The sequence below is a fragment of the Labeo rohita genome, chromosome 12 (assembly GCF_022985175.1).
Source record: "Labeo rohita strain BAU-BD-2019 chromosome 12, IGBB_LRoh.1.0, whole genome shotgun sequence".
NCBI classification, from domain to species: domain Eukaryota; kingdom Metazoa; phylum Chordata; class Actinopteri; order Cypriniformes; family Cyprinidae; genus Labeo; species Labeo rohita.
In genome coordinates this window covers 8,109,055-8,130,795 of record NC_066880.1, presented here as the reverse complement: position 1 = coordinate 8,130,795, position 21,741 = coordinate 8,109,055, and the positions used below count along the sequence as shown (strand labels likewise).

Sequence of the window (21,741 nt, the reverse complement as noted above, 5' to 3'; positions counted from 1 at the left end):
TTCATACCTAAAATAACCTGTTTTGTCTTGTGTGTCGGCGCAATGTATTTTCCACTGCGGCCTTTGCGAAGGGTCAATTTACTGCAGGGTTGCCAGGTTTTCACAACAAAACTCGCCCAGTTGGTACTCAAAACTAGTCCAATCGCGTTTCGAGGGGGTTCTCCTGATACAATTCGCATTCCAGGAGCAAAATATCACATTATTGGGGTCTCTTCAAACCGTGGGCATAAAACACAATCTGCAGCATCAGTGTTAAAATAGGCGAATTCCGCGGGAAAACTGCATACTTGGCAACACTAACCCTGCGTCCTTGATGAATAAAATCAATTTCTTTCCAAATAAAAAAAATTGACCCCCCAATCTTTTTGACCGGTAGTATACATAGTGGTCGTCTGTGTAAAACGTGCCTCCACGATGCTTATAACTCTGAAACCACGTTAATAAAAACACCTTTAATGCAACAATCACATCACTCCTCCTAAAGTCCGGCTCATTCGGTTACATAACACAGCTTAAGGTTTATTTTAAGCGAGAATCGTGCTCTGGACACGGAATGTGCTTTGAGCCGGGATTAAGATCAGAGATCACGACACAAGATCCACCTCATCCGAAACAAATACATCAAAATTAGGCCAGAACTCAAATCTCAACGTGCATTTTGCTTGACTTTTACCTCACATTTCTGCAGCATTTGATCATATAGTTTTAATACGGAATCAAGTAAATTGCATATCAACCTTATTTTTGCGATTTGTATATTTTATGAGTCTAGCTTCTGGTCTCATTCATCTAGCTAAATTTAGCTGTACAAAACGGCTCGTTTGCTGCTTAATATTGCAGCTTGCTGCATCTTAATTATGAAAATTATGAACACACTGTTCTGTAGTGCAGTTTTATCGTGACATCGTTATTCTTCTTGTTATTTCCCCATAGCGGCTAATGAACCGGAAGTGTCGCCCATAGGCTTACATTCGCGTTGAAGAATAAGGTGATGGATTTGTAAGAGCGCAGGAGTCAATCAGTTAATTGATATAGGTATTTATTTGCAGTCAGGAGGCATAGATGAAACAAGAAGACAACTCTGAAAGACATTGAGGAGTCTATGGCCAACAAAAACATGTATGGGTTAAAGACAAACACAAACATGAAAAAAGTAAACTCAAAGGCTGATCCCTCCATTCTAAAGAGAACCTCACTAGGATACACCTCTGATAAACACACACCAGCTCACCCTTCTATATAAAAGAGCTTTGTAATATTAGATAAAGATATATTTCAGAATATGAGCTTGTAAAAGCACTAAGAGGGGGAGAGAAAAAAAGAAAAAAAAGAATAATTCTTCAACCCACCCAAACATCATATGCAGATCACTTAAAGATTCAACAAAGCACACTAGCTTGACATCATTTTTAAAATGTGATTTTTAATTCTGTACATGTAATAAATGTGATGACAAGGTATTCAGTGTTGATTGCTTGTAAGGTCACAATTCCGCATGTGCTTGACGCGCTCGCTTGGAAAACCGGTTAGAAATGGTCAGTTTCTAAATGAGTCCCGCACTCCACTCTCAGCACAGGCTTCCATTGCACAAAGATTAATACCCTAGAGCAGAGAGACGCCACCTGCTCCTTTAAACAGATTTAGAACATAATATTAAATCATAAATGATACATGAACAAGCAAATGTAGTATACAGGTTTCTTACAGACCACACAGTAAAGAAAAAAAAAAAAAAAAGAGAGAATTTAATAGGGAACTGAATGAATGCCAGAATGCTTGCCCAATTACTAAACCATCTATAGAGTTTTGACAACTCCCATCCTCCACAGAGGCTCATCTGAAATTCAATTCCCTGTCCGGGCATCCACAGGGATCCACATTCTTCACCAGGACGCTGAAACGCCACTAATGTATCAGTTTAGGCATATCTGCTTCTTATAGAAAACAAGGGCGATGGCAAGGAGAAAAGCAGCGCAACATTCGGCTCAGGCTTTTGAACAGCTCTCCCTTGTTCTTTTAAAGATAAGTTGATGCATAGACTTTTATTTCAAATGTTTTCTCAGAGTAAAAGACATTTTGAACGATTAACAGCACACTTCACACTCCCATAGAGTCTATTAGGTTTTTTGCACACTTTAAAAAGGTGAAAATGACAAAAAAATTAGACAACAGAATAACGAATGAAAAAGGAGAGACGGTATCGGTAAGGCCAAGGTTGAGAGATAATCAAAGGGAAACAGAAATTAAGCAGAGAAATTACAAATAATCGGATAGACATGAATCTAATTTGTTCTAAAAACATCTTTCGATTCATATAGGAATAAGATAAAGGATTTCATTTCACTGTATTCCGAGTAGGTCTAGATTAATTTCTAATGCGGTTATTTGTCTGTCATCGGTACCTAGAGACCATTAATCAGTGCTAGTGTTTCTCACAGAACACCCAGTACAATCAACATCGACGTTCACAGTCAAACACACTCTAAAACCTGGTAGCTGTTCTGAAGATGTTCCTTTCACAAAGGCTTCACAACCTGATCCCAGATCAGCTGTAGAGCGGTATCAACAGCTTATCTCCTTCTCTATCACACGCGCACACACATAGTCTCACAAGCCTGTCATCGAAAAGAGAGGAGGAGGAGAAGGTTGGGTCAAAACTTCCACCACTAAAACCAAAAGAACACCGTAATCTGACGGAGCGACATTTCCTTTACAAGGTGGCTTCTTCCTCAAGAGTCACGTGGATGAGATTATACTTGAGGGAGAGAAGATGATGGGCAAAGGGATTTTGTTTATTATGTTAAATAAAAAGTTAAAGCGCTTCTGAGGACAGAGCCAAGGGAGGAGAGGGGAGAGGGACCTGATGCTCCTAGCTCAGGAGCTGACGAATCTCCTTGTGCATGTGACACAGGAAGTCCACGTAAGAGGCCCCACCATTGTTGCTCTTATCCTCCACCAGGAAGTGCTTGAAGATCAGCTCTAGCTTGTCTTCCTGTTTCACCACCATGAGCTGAAAAGACAACGATTATTTACAATGATATTTATTTAGTCTTGGACAGGTTTGGAAAAAAAAAACAAACAAACAAAAAAAAAACAGCAGCATTTGGGATCTGTAAGAATTTCTTTCTTTCTTTTCTTTTTTCTTTTACGTTTTTTATGGTCATCGACGCTGCATTTATTTGATCAAAAATCCAGAAAAAACAGTATTATTATTAAGTATTTCAATGTAAAACAACTTTTCTATTTGAATATATTTTCAAATGTAATTTATTACCATGATCAAAGCTGATTTTTAACATATTTACTCCATTCTTCAGTGTCACATGATCCTTCAAATATCATTTTAATATGCTGATTTATTATCAATGTTGAAAACAGCTGCTTAATATTTTGTTGGAATCTGCTATACTTTTTCAGGATTCTTTAATAAAAAAAGTTAAAAAGAAAAGCATTTATTTAAAATAAAAATCTTTTATATTACAATATCCACCTTATTTTTCAATGCGGAAGTAAGCTGTTTTCTGGTAATGTGTTAGACGTCCGGTTTATAATCCGCCATAACAGTAAAACAGTTTGCACTACAAACCAGTGTGTTCATAATTAAGATAATCCATTAAAATAATATGGTAAGACATACCAGTTTGCAATATCAAGCAGCAAAACGAGCTTTTTGTGCAACTAAAAATAGCTGGAAGTGGATGAAACCGGAAGCCAGACACAAAAAAAAATTTACAAATGGCTGCACCCACTCTTATGGGAAAAATAAGGTGGATAAACTATCATTTAAGTTTGTTGTCAGTCAATTTTGTTAAGTTTTTTTTTTTTTTTTAAAGAAATGAATACTTTTATTGATAAACAAGTAATAGCCACGACTTATATCCAGGATTTGTACAGTGTTAAATTACATTCCAGGACTTTCAAGGACTTTTCAAGCACTGTTTTTGATTTTCAAGGACTTCAATTAGAAATCTTATGGTTTAAAGTTTTCCCGTTGAAGAAGAATAAATAAATATTATATATATATATATATATATATATAGAAAAAAAGGTTTGCAAAACTGCTCCAAAATCCTGATCTGAAAACAAATGATTCATGATACGCACTCCAAAGTCCCAAACTGAATCAAATGATTCGCGAACCCGCACCGAACTCCTGATCTGAATCAAATGAATCGTGTTCTGCACTCCACGGTTCTTATCAAAGCAAAAGATTTGCAAACCGGCTCTGGAATCCCGATCTGAATTATGATTTGCGAATCATCATTTTAGATCAGGAATTGGAGTGTGGATACTGATTCATTCAGTTCGTGGTATGATTCAAAAATCCGTCATGAAGTTCCAATTTAAATCAAATGATTCATGCTACATGATCTGAAGTCCCAAACTGAAACAATGATTCACGATACCCAAAATTCCAATCTAACTCAAATGATTTGCGCTACACAAGTTCCGATCAAAAACAACTGATTTGCAATACTTGCTCACTCCGATATCCTGATCTGAGTCAAATGATTTGTGCTACGCGAAGTTCTGATCTAAATAAAATGATTCGCATTACACGCTCTAAAGTCCCGATCTGAATCAAATGATTCACGATACACAATCTAAATCAAATGACTTGTGCTACATGAAGTTCTAATCCAAATAAAATGAAGTCCTGATCTTAACCAAATGATTTACGATACACAAATTTCCAATCTAACTCAAATGATTTGTAAGACCGCTCCGAAGTCCCGATCTAAATAAATTGATTTGCAATATGTGATTTGAAGTCCTGATCTGAATCAAATGATTCATGCTACGCAACCTGATTGGAGCGCTTCGAAACAGTGAATCATTTTGCGACACAATGGTTTAACTGACTTGGATAGTTTTATGATATTAACTGAAAAAGGCAAAAAAAAGTATGATTAATTTAACTGTGTGAAAAGATGTGTGCTTATTGAAAAAATTAATTCAAGCACTTTTCATGTACCTGTTCGGGAACATTGATATTTCAAAGGATTTTCTCTGTATATTTTTAGAAAAGATTTCTATTTTGAATAAATGCTGTTCTTTTTATTCATCGAAAAACTCCTAATGAAACAATAACAGGTTCCAACAAAATATTAAGCAGCAGAACTGTTTCGAACATTGATAATAAATCAGCATATTAGAATGATTTTGAAGGATCATGTAACACTGAAGACTGGAGTCATGGCTGATGAAAATTCAGCTTTGCTTTACAGGAATAAATTACATTTTAAAGCACATTAAAATAGAAAACCATAATTTTAAACTGTATGAAGTAAATGCAACCTTGATCAGCATAAAAAAAAAAAAAAAAAAAAAAAAAAAAAATTAAAAATCTTACTGATCCCAAATGTTTGAACAGCAGTGTAAATTAAAAAAAATAAAAAAAATAAAAATAATATATATATATTTTTTAAAGAACTCAAGTGTCACCCTATAATCACGAGTGACCAATAATCACAGACGAACATTAATCTGGACATAAAACTACTCCCTTTTTCCCCCTTAATCAAGGTCATGCATAATTCCTGGATTATCTTGACATCCTGATGCTTCTTTCATCTGCTTATAATTTTATTGTACTGAGATAATAATAATAAAAAAAAAAAAAAAAAAATCAACAAAAGTGATCCAAGCATTCAAGGAAGTAAACAATCTTTTCAGCTGCTTGAATGACAGATATCTGCAAAAGCATAATATCAAGGCCTGTAACGTATTTACCTTCATGTATCGTGAGCGCTGTGCCCTGACCGACTCGATAATCTCCCTCAGTCTCTTTGAAAAAGGATTATCCAAAGCCGGCAGAGAGGTCTAAATCAGCAAAACACACAATAAAAAAAATCGCCAATGTTCACATCATAGTTTAAAAAACATGAAGTGCAACATGCAAAAACAGGTCAAGCATCCTAGGCAAAGGATTCAAGTTTCATATGTGCTCATAAGTAATACTAGAGCTATGTAACTGCTTCTGTATGAGGAAAAACCTAACTTATTTATTTGCATTATGCATGCATATTATTTTCTCAGCATTTATAAGGGGTCGTACCATGTTGGGGTCTATCTGGCTGAAGGCCGTTGTGCCGAAGATGCTCTGAAGCAGCTCCTGCTGTGCATTGACTCCCACCCAAAGGAAAATGTTCAGTCCGTTCTCTAACAGGTACACTCCTCCTCTAGACAGCCTCTCTTCTGAGTCTCTCACTGCCACAGGCAGAGACATGCTCTCAACATCCAGCTTTTGCTGTAGAAGAACGGAGAACATCATAACCATCACAGCTCAATTACAATATCAAACAGGCTGATATTATTGTGTTTGTCCCTCACCAGTGGAAGCAGATGTGGGTAGAAGAACACATGACTCTCAGATACATCCATAGTGCTGACCAGTTGTCTCAGGTAGGCACGGTCATCCAGGGAGACGTCCGCCCCGGGCTGCAGAACGTCGCTCTTCAATACGCAGTTCAGGTACACGGGCAGCAGCTTCATACATTCTGGTAAAATCAGCTGTACGCAGACAAACAGATAAGAAATTATCAACCAAATGCAGGATGTAGGAAGATATTTAATCTTTAATAAATAGTATTTGTGTTGGTTATGGCACTATTATTTTTCATAGTTACCTGCCCTGCTGAAGATGGACTAGCACAGTTCTTGCGGTAACAGGCTAAGATCTGTGCACACTGATTCACCAGACTGTCACGTACATTCTTGGTAGGACTGCTGAGTACACTTCGATATGCTGTAAACACATACAAGAATATAATCCATAAACTCAGGTCCCAGAACACATCTTTAAAAAAACGTATACTATCTTCAAAACTTTTACATGAAAATGGCTATATTACATACAGTTAACTAACATCTCAGCCTCCACTGAGATGCTAAAGAGGTAGGTAAGAAAGAAAGCAAAACAAGATGTCAAAACAAAAGCTTTTGAAATAAAATTAATATACAAAAATAAATTAAAAAGCAAAACAAAACCTCAAAATATAAGCTAAATAAATAAAAAATTTAATGAAAAATTAAACAAATATAAATACAACAACAAAAAACAAACAAACAAACAAAAAGCAAAACAAAACACCAAAAGCTGTGAAATAATAAATAAAAAATAAAATATAAAATGAATATAAAAAAATAAATAAAAAAAGCAAATAATCAAATAATAATAATAATAATAATAATAATAATAATAATAAAATAATAATAATAAAAAAAAAAAAAATGCAAAAAACAACACCAAACAAAAATAAGACAATGATGTATTATTAAATGAAGTTAAGAGACTGGAAAGGGAGCTGTTATTTTCAAAAAAAGAGAAAAAAAAGAAACATTAACAAAAAGCAAAACAAAACACCAAAACAAAAGCTAAAATAAATAAATAAAAGAGATAAAAAGTAATCAATACATTAAAAAAACAACAACAATCTTTTGAAAACAACAACAAAAACTGAAACAAAACCCCCTAAAAACACAAATAAGTAAATACATTTTTTTTAAAAAAGAATAAAATTTTACATTGGTGTAAAAGCTGGCCCAAGAATGCTAGCGCAGGAAGCAGTGAGACGGTGTTTATCCGAGCGGTGTGAGAGGATGTGTGTGGTTTGACTCACCATATTTGGCGAAGAAGTTGATGATGGTGTCAGTCTCACAGTTCCTGTACAGGTCTGCCAGCTGAGAGCAGCAGTTCACTGCCATGTTATGAACCCGAAGTCGTCGCTGACCACTGCAGCTGGTGTACAGAACCGCACACTGAAAGAAGAGCGAGAGAAAGAGAGTACAGACAAAAAAGGTCAGCACAGCTGAAGTCATTAAATGTTGAGATGACTGAACTCAGTGTAGCTGGCAGTTCACGTGTGTGCGCAATACTAGACACAGACACACACACACCTGCATTAGAGCTCCAGTCTCTTCGCTGAGCTTGTCATCATGCCTGAACTCCACGGTAACGGTCTTGTCACAGTCTAGTCCTGCCAGCTCTACATCTGTGGTGTTGCTCATGTAGAAGGAACCAAAGAAGTCGGTCGCCCGGATACCTGCCACAGCACCACACACAAGTTAAACTCCATTATATATGTGTACATTAAAAACTGATGATAAAAAATGCAACATAAAACAGGTAGTGGATGAAGGTTACATGACTAGATGACCCTAAGCTTCTAATCGGTAGTGAATAAATATACTGTGGTAGGTAAATGGCATGTACAGAGTTGTGTATTCACCTGTGCTGGTGCGGACCCTCATCACAGCATCAAAGCCCACCTGCTTCTGCACATCTCTCCTCAAGTCGTTGAGGAAACGTTCCTGGTCAGATGGAGCCTGAAACAAACCATAGTGTGTATAATCACAGTGCATTTTGGTTAAGGAGATTTCCTCTGGTCATGTATGGTATTAATGAATAGGTTGTATAGTTCTCTCTTACCTGGAAGTAGGTGTATTTGTAGATGGAGCCACCCGTTGAAGTGGGAACCACCCCTAACGTTGCTACATCAACATACTGGTTGGGAAACAGGAAGAGGTCCACACAGCAACCCTGTGCAACACACTCCTTGGCTAGAGTGTTGTAAAAACTAACTTGCGGCTGGAATAACGACTGCAAAAGAAATGGAGATGGGAATTTCACAATGTGCCGTATGGAGAGGGTCCTTTAAAACTACCAACTAAATTCCCAATGGAAACAAAACATTTTCAACTGCTGCTGTGCATTCAATATTGCATTTATCAGAGACAGACAATGTAAAGAGCAGTACAGATTTGAGAGGAAGAAGTCATTATACCTTTTCTTTATCAGTGCCCACTAGTTTCTTATCCTCTCTGTTCTTTAGTTTGCCTGGAGCCTCAGCGATGGGAAGAGACGAGTGAAAAACAAAGAGCTTTCCAGCACAGTCTGCAGCCTAGATGACGAAGCAGAAATGTCACTGTTACCGAATGATTCCACTCCGAAAAACCAAGTTTCTTCCATTAACACTATAAAGAAACACTCCATTTAATTACTACAAGACATCACTTTGAATCACAGTGCATTGTGGGAATCATTAACATTCATATGATGTACACTGACTGTGAACTATGAAACTTGCGCTGATGCAATGAGATTAAATACCTTGAGTGCTTCCAGCCCGGCCTGAATGACAGGCCCAAACACAGTCTCGGTTTCCCGTGTGTCCGCAAACATCTCAGGGATCTGATCCAACAAACTGGGGGCAACACACATTTTCTTAATCACACACTGATGGTGAAAAAAAAATCTGGTATCCTAGCTTTTACACTAGCTTAAATAGATAAACTGTACTTAAATATGGATGTTACAATAACACATACACTACCAGTCAAAAGTTTTTGGACAGTAAGATTTTTAATGTTTTTTAAAGAAGTCTCTTCTGCTCACCAAGCCTGCATTTAGTTGGTCCAAAGTACAGCAAAAAACGTAAAATTGTTAAATATTTTGACTATTTAAAATAACTGATTTTCATGTAAATATTTTGTCAAATGTAATTTATTCCTGTGATTTCAAAGCTGAATTTTTGGTATCATTACTCCAGTATTAATACTTAAAGTATTAATTTCTATAATTTCTCCCCCCCCCAAAAATATACTGACTCCAAGCTTTTAAATGAAATAGAGTATGTTACAAAAGCTTTTAAAGTCAAATAAATGCTGATCTTTAGATCTTTCTATTCAAAAAAACAAAAGTACTCAACTGTTTTAAATACTGTTAATAATAATAATAATAATAATAATAATAATAATAATAATTAATGTTTCTTGTACAGCAAATCAGCATATTAGAAGGATCATATGACTGGAGTAATGATGCTGAAAATTATCTTTGATCACAGGAATAAATTATATTTTAAAATATATTCAAATAGAAGGCAGTTATTTTAAATAGTACAAATATTGCACAATATTAATGCAATTCATCTGCGATTATGAACACGATACAGCATAGCTTGTCCGTGATCTACAGCTCTGTGTTTAATTGCCACACCAGCTGAATGCAGGTGATGGAGATTTACTACTAATCACAGAACTGGCTTTACTGACGAGATGTGCATGACAATCGCATGCAATTTATTGTGCAGCCCTATACTGTAGTGTACAAAAACTGAAGCCTACCTCTCAATAACCACCCTGGACTCCGAGACATTGACCAGAAATCCATCCAGTAGGGGCACAAACATGTCAGCCACATCTGACACAACCATCATCTGTGGCTGTGCGAGGGAGGCCTTCACATTATAGAAATGAAGCACTTTATTGTAGGTGACGAAGCCAACTCGAATGTTTGATTCCACATCAGGATTCTCTCTGCAGGAACAATAAATAGGCGATGTCAATTGCTCAACAAATATGAATTAATGTTCTTTGTTATTCTGATTGTACTGCTTCTTGTTTAAACTCTTACCTTGGCAGGTAATCCAACAGTGTCTTCAGCTCCTGACATACGATTCCCACCATGCCATTTTTCACAGCATTGTAGGACACGTCAATCAGGAAGATGTAGGCTGGTGGCTGAGGAAACTTATTGTTCTGTCAATAAATTATATTTAAAATTACATCCCATACATATCAGCACAGAATTTTCTTAAAGGGACAGTTCACCCAAAAATGAATATTCTGTCATTAATTACTCACCCTCATGTCGTTCCAAACCCAGGAGAGATCACTGAATAAAGTTGTTATTTTTGTTTTCTTTGCACAGTACAAAGTATTCTTATAACTTTAAAAAAAAATTATGGTTGAACCACTGATGTCACATGGACTATTTTAATAACGTCCTTACAATGATTCGGTGCCGCCTTGACCATGGTGGGAGCCTTGCAGAAAGCTCTTGAATTTCATCAAAAATATCTTCGTGTTCTGAAGATGAACGAAGGTCTTACGGGTTCGGGCCGATATGAGGGTGAGCAATTAATGACAGAATTTTCATTTTTGGGTGAGACTGTAATGGCAAGATGGAAACATATACTGTACCTTACAGTAGTCCACAGTAGCCATAAACTCATAACTGCCCATCGAGAGCTCCGGTCGGTCGTAGCAGTCCACCCTCTTCCCTGTGTGATCCAGATGCTGGAAGTAATGGGGAGGCACTAGTAGTAGGAAAGGAAAACAGAAACCAAAACGTTAGATGTCAATTAGGATGAATTCAACATGATAAACATGCTATCGTAGCATTACTAACCCTCGGTGACACAGCTGCAGAAGCCACACTGGAAACGACGACCACCTTCGATAAACTGCATGTACGGGCACATATAGGCCTTACAACGATTACAGCGGATGGGACCACTTTCTCCATGATCCACAAGATATGGTGGTGTCTGGGAGTAAAAAGGAATGACATGCCATTACCTACAAACCCTCCTGCAATTATTTTAAAGCAAAACAACAACATGCTGTAGTTCTTGTATTTTACCTCATCTGCAGGCAGAGGGGCCAGGGGTTTAATGACAGCAGCCAAGGGCACCTGGGACTGTTTAGCCATGTCGGAATTGCAGGGCACGTTGTAGGCTGTACAACGGATGTAGCGTGGACTTGCATTCCCTTTGGAGAGATTAATATAATACATTTATTTGGAATAAAGCTTATTGTTTCACATACATGCACTGTACAGTATTCCGTAATTCCGGTTCCATCCAAGTATCTAATCTGTATTTTTACCTTGATCTCTAACTTGGAATTTGGTGGTGACAAGAGGTGGGGCCTGACCTCTGACCCCTGTAGTAAAAGGTTCACTTCCCTTGTTTGCTTTGTCATCCTCGATAACCTGAATCTGAGAAAGCAAACAACAGCCTATGAAAGAGTGACACACCTTCATTTATGAACAAACAACACACCCTGACCTTTCACCTGTTAAACCTCTTTATGCTCGTATAGAACTAATCCAAACAGGATCAGTAAATGTATAAATTAGAGCCACATCTGATCATCTAAAACAGATTAAAGGAATATTCAGGGTTGAATAAGTTAAGCTTCATCGACAACACCCGATACATGCAGTCCCCATCAGTTTAGCTCGAATATCAAACATTTTTTTTACTGAGCAGTCCCACAGACTTTCACAACAAGAGCATAGAGTACTGCAGGTATGAGTGCTAAACCCAAGAAAGAGTTAAGATTTTAAATATGTGATCCCAAAGTCAATGTTTTTGGTTTAACGCCTTAAGATCTGCAATTAAAAGACATAAAATATATCAGTAATACCCTACTCATGGAGATTATCTTGATGAACAAAACATGTAGAAATCATAAACTTCAACTTAGTTTCTGCAACAATACAAAAGCCAATAAAAAAGCCCCATTGACTTTTTAATCAGGGAAAGTCCAGGTTGTATCCAGGTTGGCAATTAAAATTACGTAAATCCTGCAGCTCTATTACTGCCCTTTTGTCATCCCAAAGAGCTTGAGTAGCATCTATCCCAGAATATACCTTTAAATGATGGGCCACAATGCTTTTATTAGAGACAGCCAAATAAACCATAAATACGAACGTGTCAGTCATGCACACGCTGTTACTATATTGCATGCAGGAGTGTAGATACGAGCGGTTTTGGGTGGACACCAATGACCAGTCTAAAAAAAAAGTCCAAAAAACAAAAAAACAAAAGAAATAGTACAAGTCATTTATCCAGAATCAATGATGATTTAAAAAGGACAGTCCACCCAAAAATCTAAATTCATTCATTACGAACCTGAATGCCTTTCTTTTCCTTGTGGAAAACAAAAGATATTTTGAAAAAATTTGGGAATCAAACCATTGACTTCCATTGTATAGACAAAAAAAAAAAAAAAAATCGTCCTTTTCTGTTTCACAGAAGATACAAAGTTGTCGTCTAAGAGTCAGTTTTTTTAAATTGAGATTTATACATCTAAAAGCTGAATAAATAAGCGGTCCATTTATATATGGTTTGTTAGGATAGGACAATATTTGGCAGAGATACAACTATTTGAAAATCTGGAATCTGAAAGAAATCACCTTTAAAGTTGTCCAAATTATGTTCTTAGCAATGCATATTATCAAAAGTGAAGTTGAGATATATTTACGGTAGGAAATTTACAAAATATCTTCATGAAACATGATCCTAATGATTTTTGGCATAAATAAAAAAATCATTTTGACCCATACAATATATTATACAATGTATTGTTGGCTATATGTACAATGTATTGTTGGCTTTTGCTACAAATATACCTGTGCTACTTACGGTTTTGTGGTCCAGGATCACATATGTGAATTAATAAATGACAACAGAATTTTAATTTTTGGGTGTACTATGCCTTTAAGAATTATTAAGGATGTGTCTGGTACACAGAAGCTATTATGTCAGCTCTATATGAACAAGAAAATATTCTGTTCATCTAGACAGAGTCATTGGCATCCGTATGAGTAAAGAACAGAGAAATTGGGATACAGGAAAACAACACAGAACGGCAGAGAGACACGAGGCACTTACTGGACTTGGGATTGCGTCTGGGTCTATTCTATGTCTTGTTTTCTGCACAGGCGGCATGTCAGAGGCTTGCTTTACATTTTAACAATTTAGCCAGCAAATTATAAGAGAGAAGAAGGATAGAGAGAGAAGCCAAAACAAAAAAAAAAAAAAAAAAAAAAAAGAGAGAGAAAGAGCAAAGAAGATAAACAGAAGTGTAACCACAGTTACAGTTCCTCTGTTTTTTTTTTTTTTTCAAGCCTAGAATTACTGATGATTAAATCACACTGTTTAGCAGACAATATAAGCAACATGTGTGCAGTTATTGCGAGGCGGCACGTGCAGAGTTTTCAAGCCTTGAAAAATCCACGAATCTGGATGTTACTGTTATTAATAGCCGCCATAGTGCATGCACATCAGACACAGGAGACTCCAGAGCGAAGCCTTTCTTAACACAAGCACGTCACACAACTATTTACATAGATATTTATTTTATAAACTGACAGTGTACGTCTATGTGTGAATGCGTATGCAAGTGCATTAGTACTGACAATGATGGATAAATATATTAAAAAACACACTTGAGCAACACAATAGATGTGTGGGAAAAGGTATGGTGGGCAGTGATCTTGTGTGTGTATATGCATGTCAGATCTGGATTGTTCATACCGGGCTTGGGATAGAATCAGGATCAAGCCTTTTTGGGGCGGATGGTGCTGGAGCAGGTGCAGCGGGTGGAACTCCATAATTTGGCTGCCCAGGATATGGTCCTGTGTAACCAGGCTGAGGACCTCTGACCTGCCCAAAAGCACCTAGTAGGGAAATAATGCAAATAATAAGCAAATCAGTTCACAAAATCAAAACCTGGGGAATGAATTAGCTCTGTTGAATGGTTAGTTCACCGCAAAATAAAAATATTTACTTGTTTTAAACCTGTATAGCTTTCTTAAAAACACTATTTTAATGGTATTAGTAATATTTAACTGATGCTCACCATTTTGCTGCGGAGGATATCCCTGCATTCCTGGCTGTGGTGGTGGCCCTGACAGGGAAGCATTGATAGGACCAGGTGGCATGCCAGGTTGTGTAGGGGGTACATGATTAGCCTGTGCCATTGGAGGCCCTTGTGATGCCATAGGAGGATGCCCTTGAGATGTCATAAGAGGCCCTTGTGATGCCATAGGAGGCCCTTGCGACGTCATAGGAGGAGGGCCCTGCATTCCAGGCCTTGGTGGAGCACCAACTTGTGGTGGAAACCCAGTAGAGGTTGGAGGGGGACCTGAGTGGTAGGGTGAGGGTTGGGAAACTGGTGGTTGGGGCTGCATGACCCCTGGGAGCTGAGATGGTGTTGAGCTGGGTGGTGGACCTGCAGGGAACGTGGAGGGCTGTGAGGTGGGAAGTGGTGGTCTTGGGAACGAGGGCTGTGTTGGAGGAAGTGGGCCTCCGTATGACTGGGTGGGACCTGGGGGCACCTGGGCTGTGGAAAAAGGAGGCTGAGAGACAGGCGGAGCTTGAGGGAAGGACTGTGGAGAAACAGGTGGTGGAGCTTGGGGCTGAGTGGGGCCAGTGGAGGAGAAAGGTGGGACAGCATTTGGGAACGGCTGCTGGGCAGGTGGTGGAGCTCTGTAGTAGGACTGTGGAGGAGGAGCCTGAGCTACAGCTTCAGTAGGCGGAGGCTGTGAGGGAGCAGTAGAAGCAGGTGGGAATGTAGGAGGAGCTGCAGGTGTGTAGGGAACAGACATAGCAGCCTGGGACACAGTGGGAGGGGCTAGACAAAAGAAAGAACAAATTGTCACAGTGACGCTCTAGATCTTTATATGATGTTACACTTTTAACTCTAGGAGTTATTTACCATAGCCCGGGCCTGCAGGGGAGGGTGCAGTCGAGCCAACCTGCATGCTGGCCATCTGATTGGTCATCTGCTGCATGCTGACAGGTGAAGCTCCAAACTGCTGGCCGTACGGGGGTTGAGGACCAGACAGATTCACTGCACCTGGAGTGTAAGGTTGAGACACTGGAGGCCTAAACAAGCAATAAGAGAAGATCAAAGTAAGAAACATGACAATGCTGCAAAAAAACATGCATACAAGACTCACTTTGCATTCGTTAAATTATTTATAATCCATTTCTGTAATATCAGTTAACAGGCAACACATAGGCTAAGAAAGAAAAAAATGATAGAAAGGACATGGTTATGTGCTGATTTGACAGGTCACTGACCTCTGTGGTGGAGCACCCATTGGAGGTGGTCCATTCTGAGTCTCTCCTTGCCCAAACTGAGAATAATTCTGGGCACCTGAGACAGGTGGTGCCCCTGAGGTGGGGGGGTCCCCTCATACCTTTAGCAGAACCAGCAATAATTAATTAAATAGTTTATCCCAAAAGCACACGTTTTATTTCCAACTTTTATGATTAACTCTGAGCAATAAAGTCATTTAACTTAAAGGATTAGTTCGCTCATGAGTTAAAATTTTCTGACAATTTACGCATCCCTATGTAAAGATATTCATGTTTTTCTTTCTTCAGTCGAAAAGAATATAAGGTTTTTGAGGAAAATATTCCATAACTTTTCTCCATATAGTGCACTTCAATTGGTATCAGCAGGTTCAAAAGGCTCTACATGATCCCACTCAAAGAATAAAGGGCTTGTCTAGTGAAACAATTGATCATTTTCTAAAAAAAAGGAAACATTTATATACTTTTTACCCAAAAACACTTGTCTTGCACTAGCTCTGTGACGCAACTTCACACATTATGTATGATTATGATGACTTTCCCAACATGACTACGTAATTCATAAAGTCATGAATTCAGAGCTAGAGCAAAACGAGCATTTGTAGTTTAAAAAGTATATACTTTTTTTTTTTTTTTTTTTTAAGAAAGTGACTGATCTTTTCGCTAGATGAGACCCTTATTCCTTGGTTGGGATTGTGTAGAGCCCTTTAAAGCTGCACTGAAACAGCAATTTGGACCTTCAACCCGTCAATCCCCATTGAAGTCCACTATATAGAAAAATCCTGGAATGTTTTCCTCAAAAACCTTAATTTTTACAGACATGAACATCTTGGATGACATGGGGGTGAGTAAATTATCAGGACATTTTAATTCTGGAGTGAACTAATCCTATAAGAAAATGATGCAGCAAATTTATAATGCAGCCTAGAATATGGAGACTTGTTTGTTTTGTTTGTTAGTCCTTTTCTCTCTTTTTCTACTTATGACATTATTAAGAAGAATAAACAGCTGTACAAATATGGGACCTAAGATGAATAGAAGGGAAGGAAAATATTATAGGTCAGAAGAGTCATTAAAACATTTTTTTTCCCTTTATGACGATGGGATTATTTTGCTGTTTTTTTCCCCCTTGCATAACAGTGACAAAAACTAGGCTTGGTGTGAGGCATATTCCACTGAAGTGTCACAACACAAGAAATAGATACATTCTAGAGACATTTCTGATGTAGAAATGAATGGTTTGTATAGATATAAATCAAGATAATCCACGTATTAAGTTGCATTTGTTTGTAATGTCACTAGCCAAATGTGTGCACAACTCTGTATCGACTCAATTTTACTCATATTTGGCACATAGCCAGTGTCAAATTTGGACTCTGTATACTAGTACTACAAACAACTTCTGTGATTCACATGTAAGGGAATGAAAGATCGCTTGATCAAGAAAGGATAATTAAAATACTATTTTTTGATTATTTACATAAAGTATTGAGAAAAGAGATAATGGGGGAAATAGCCAAGCAGAATGACAGTCTCTCCCTGTGTGCCTTTCCACAACAGTGCCCAGACGTCCCACACACTGCAGTCAATAAAGAATTGCAGGGAATAGGGAAAAGGACAGGCTGCTAAGCAGAATTAAACCAGTTACCTAGGTCAAGAGGAGAGGAGGAGGACAGGTCAGAGACTAAGTTTGTTGCGAGAGTCTTAGAGGGAAAGCTTGCATAAGGAGAATATCCTGCAATACAAGAAAGAGAGAGCCGTGAAAAATGGGAATGAAATGTGAAAACAAGAGATGAAAGGTAAAACGAGGAAGCTGGGAGGGAGAAATCTGACTGCCACTTTCTTCTTTGCTTGCAAGGTCACATTAAATGATAATAACCTGTCATAAACACATTTCCTTAACCAGTCACCATTTATCTTGTACTTTCACCCTCCTTACCTTGTGGTGGACCTTGTTGGTAGCCAGAGCCTGGCCCATTATAAGGTGCGTACTGAGCTGGATATCCTGACGGCACATGGCCACCCCCATATCCAGGCTGGGGGTAGCCCTGATATCCAGGCTGAGGCTGCCCGTATGGAGAGGCCATGTGAGGTTGCTGGTTGACATTCATTCTCAGTTCATCCCTAACTCTGAAGAAACAGGGGAAAAAAGGATAAAGAGAAAGCGAGGGAGTAAATCTATATTTATGAGGTACTGCTGTGAGAAGAGCTTAAGAGGTCTTGTTAGTTTCTCTGATGCTTTCTGGGGTCTAAAGACATGTGGTGCTGGACTGCTGGCGCAGCAAAACTCCTGACTAATCATTTAAGCTCAGGCCTGTGCAGCAAATGTTGACATAAAAAGAGAAATTTGCCAGGAAAGCTGTTTCACCCTTCAAGCTGGAAAAGCTTTGGGGTATTTAAAAAGCAAACACATGGAAGTTGATGAGTAAACAAATCACAGGAGAATTTCACATTAATTGTAGGAATCAGAATCAAATTCCGATTCTAGCAAAGATCTAATGCCTGTATAAAATGAAAAAGTGATTCCTTTAGAACTGCAGAGGAATTATTAGTGTCAATGTATGCTACCAGTCAAAAGTCATTTATTTCATCCAAAGTAAAGAAAATTAATACTTATTAAGCAAGGAAGCTTTAAATTGATCAAAAGTGATGATAAAGACTTTTATAATGTTACAAAACATTTCTATTTCTATTGCTGTTCTTCTAAACATTCTATTCATCAAAGAAACCTGAAAAAAATATCTACTCAGCTTTTCAACATAATAGTAACAAAAAATGTTTTCTGAGCAGCAGATCAGAATATTACAATGATTTCTGAAGCATCATGTGACTGGAGTAATGCTAAAGTGATGCTAAAAATTCAATTTTGACACAGGAACAAATTTCATTTTAAAATATATTAAAATAGAAAATTATTTTAAATAGTAAAAATATTTCAGAATTTTACTGTTCATGCTGTACTCTGGTTCAAATAAATGCAGGCTTGGTGAGAAGAGACTTCTTTTAAAAAAAAAAAAATACATTAAAAATCTGAGACTGGTAGTGATCATCTTATCGATAAAGTAATATTAAGCTCCATAAAGTAATATTCACAACTTTTGACCTTTATTTATCCAAATGGAATTCATTGGATCATAAAAAATAGGCACTGCAAACCAAAACAGAGACAGAAGTGAATGAAAGCGGATCATGAATGTATATGTGGAGGTCAAGTTCACCCTTAGGATGATCTCGACATCATAATAAATTAACGTTAACAGGAGTGCACACACGTAAAATTAGTCTTTAAACAAATTTCTCTTAGACGTCGCTGGTAAATTTCACAATAAATTACAAAGAAACATCAATTAACACATTGAATAAACATGAATTTAGAAGTAAAAGACTGAAACAGTATTTTCTGACAAAATATACTTCAATAATCTGTTTTACAGTGCATGAAACGGCTGAATTAACTACTGGCAGGAGTTTAGATTAGGTTATTAATTAGTATTAACCCAACAGTCTACAAGAGCTAGTAGGCATCGTAAGCCAAAATGAAAAGTTCGAGGAATTTATCACGTTGATGAAAAAAGTTTGAAATTAATAATCGGAGGCTACTTCCTGTTTTAGTGTCAGCTTTAAACTGTGAAATATTGAAGCATGACCTCTCAACCTGTAAATTTAGGCCTGTATAGGGTTAATACGATTTAAACCCAATACTCAAAAACATAACCTACATTCAAAGAAAGCACACCCTAATAACATTGACAGTACATAACAGACATCTGACGTATTTTGTGATCCACACCCACCCCAAACAGACTCTTCAACTCACTACTAGTCTAACAGCTTACTTGAGTAACTCCTGAAGCTGCTTATTATAATGGTGTTTAATAGTGTCTCCCACATATCAATTTCACAAACATCAATGAAACTGAAGCTGACTGGAGTGGACTCAAATGACAACTACTGCCAGCACACTTGCTTTCTTAATAGATGTTACAAAAGAACACACAAAATACAGATGGAAAAGTTGATTTAACAGCAATTATGAAATATCTAGAGTTATATTTTTTAATAAATCTGCTTTAAAACTACAACTCCTAATTTCTAGCATGTAGCATAGCAAAGGAGTGTTAGCACAACGCAGCCTTGAATAATGTTGAATAATTCAAGGCTATGGATACCGTAATAGTATACAGCATCCCATGTGCGAGGACTTCCAGAGATAAACATGCTCATTTTCCATCTATCTGTCTGAAATGAAATGACAGGCCTGCTGGATGGCCTGAATATACTCAGACAGGTCATGTACAAGATCACAACATGAGTGACATCGGTACATAAAGGAAACCAGCAGACATGGAAACTCCTGATCAAGCAACTGGTTTTATGCCCTATGGCTTTAAGACAGTGATGATCAAACAAGCACGTGCCGCAAAAAATTGCTTGTCCATCTGTGACCCTGGACCACAAAACCAGTCTTAAGTAGCATGGGTATATTTGCAGCAATAGCCAACAACACATTGTATGGGTCAAAATTTTTATTTTATGCCAAAAATCATTAGGATATTAAGTAAAGATCATGTTCCATGAAAATATTTTGTAAATTACCTACTGTAAATATCTCAAAACTTAATTTTTGATTAGCAATATGCTTTGCTAAGACCTTATTTTTTGACAACTTTAAAGGCGATTTTCTCAATATTTTGATTTTTTTTTTTTTTGCCCCCTTAGATTTCAGATTTTCAAATAGTTGTATCTCAGCCAAATATTCTTCTATCCTAACAAACCATACATCAATGGAAAGCTGATTTATTTAGCCTTTAAAAAGCAGCATTATTAAAAAAAAAAAGTGAAATGAAGGTACATCAGACAAACCTTCATATATAGGGGGCGTGGTTTAGAAAGAAAACATATGCCAGTTACCATAGCTACCCAATAATTTACTTTAAAAACACATGAGAAATTCTCTTTTTAATGGGTATTTACAGAAACTTGAATTAAAGTTGTTTAGTGTGTTGATGTTGTAGATTAACATCCTTTTCTGCTTATTTGAAAAAAAAAAGTTATATATATATATATATATATATATATATATATATATTTTTTTTTTTTTTTTTTTTTTTTTTTGAAAGCAGTGTCATGCTTTCACTTTCACACATATAAATTTGAAAAATATAAGCAATTGAGAGGGTCATTAAATTGGTAAAACAATAAAACTAAAAAAATAAACTAAGATGATGCCATTAAGACACTTGAAGTTGAAATGTCAATCAAGAAGTTGAGAAACAAAATCATAACATACTCAACCAGATGCACTGCAGCAACTACACATGTGCTATTAAAACTTTATAATATACTATTAACTGGGCCACTAACTTACATCACACACGTTTTAATAAATGACTTCATTTTAAAATCACTATGTGGCGTATGAGGACATTAAATCCACTCACTCTCTCACGTCTTGCTAAGCTAATTTGGGATGTTTATCATTGCTGGCTTTTAAAACAGAACCAGGAAATGTCCCGCCGAGTCTGCCAACACATATCTCACCTTAATAAGCTCTTACATCGTATGAATTACATCAAAATGTGACACTTTAATGTGTTAAATATGAATTAAACTCAGATATGACTCGACGCTGCGGCTCGCGGTGAATGTGCTAAGCTAGGCTAACAGTGACAGGAACATAAATAATCAAATAAAAGAACAATTATCCAGCGCCAGTTGACAGCTCACCTCATAAACAGCTCGATGGGTTAACGAACGAGTCGTCAGGACGCCGTTCCGGTTCTGAACGCCGGTAAACGCGATAGTGCTGCCGTTCTTTCACGGAAAGAGAGCAGCGAGACGGACGTTTAATCCCTTCCTCACGCGCACCGGAAGAACTGTGAATATATGCCACGTCCACATCCGGTCATGATGCAGTAGTAGTTGACGTTGGAGGACTTTCACTTTATGGAAAAATAAAAAATAAAATAAAAGAAGTTTTTTGTTTGTTTGTTTGTTTTGACAGAATTTGACAGACTTAATTGTATGCATCAAAAGTATTCTTTACTAATGCATTTTATTTGTT

General features: G+C 37.3%; 1 protein-coding gene across 4 annotated transcripts; it reads right to left on the bottom strand.

Moving 5' to 3' along the window:
• Nucleotides 1-1,026: 1,026 nt before the first annotated feature.
• sec24c (SEC24 homolog C, COPII coat complex component) lies at nt 1,027-21,552 on the bottom strand. Of its 4 annotated transcripts, XM_051124150.1 has the most exons (24): nt 21,405-21,552; nt 17,617-17,807; nt 15,929-15,934; nt 15,663-15,774; nt 15,295-15,464; nt 14,437-15,210; nt 14,112-14,254; nt 11,674-11,785; nt 11,429-11,556; nt 11,195-11,333; nt 10,987-11,102; nt 10,418-10,542; nt 10,129-10,320; nt 9,113-9,206; nt 8,787-8,903; nt 8,432-8,602; nt 8,232-8,328; nt 7,900-8,045; nt 7,623-7,761; nt 6,630-6,748; nt 6,334-6,513; nt 6,059-6,250; nt 5,734-5,823; nt 1,027-3,010 (listed from the first exon to the last, which is right to left on the bottom strand). In XM_051124150.1, exons 1-24 carry the CDS (start codon nt 21,407-21,409, stop codon nt 2,870-2,872), a joined length of 3,699 nt encoding a protein of 1,232 aa, XP_050980107.1. In that variant the 5' UTR covers nt 21,410-21,552; the 3' UTR covers nt 1,027-2,869. The 4 variants fall into 4 exon arrangements, with proteins under 4 accessions (XP_050980107.1, XP_050980103.1, XP_050980104.1 ...); XM_051124146.1 differs by lacking the exons at nt 15,929-15,934; nt 21,405-21,552 and adding an exon at nt 13,467-13,535 and having other exon boundaries at nt 15,663-15,781; nt 17,617-17,762; XM_051124147.1 differs by lacking the exons at nt 15,929-15,934; nt 17,617-17,807; nt 21,405-21,552 and adding exons at nt 13,467-13,535; nt 17,326-17,412 and having other exon boundaries at nt 15,663-15,781.
• Nucleotides 21,553-21,741: the final 189 nt, after the last annotated feature.

Coding starts and splice junctions, on each gene's coding strand:
- sec24c (XM_051124150.1), bottom strand. Junction 14,255..14,436: donor ATATCCTCCGCAGCAAAATG/GTGAGCATCAGT, acceptor TTTCCCTACTAG/GTGCTTTTGGGCAGGTCAGA. Junction 11,786..14,111: donor CTGATTCTATCCCAAGCCCG/GTATGAACAATC, acceptor TTGCTTTCTCAG/ATTCAGGTTATCGAGGATGA.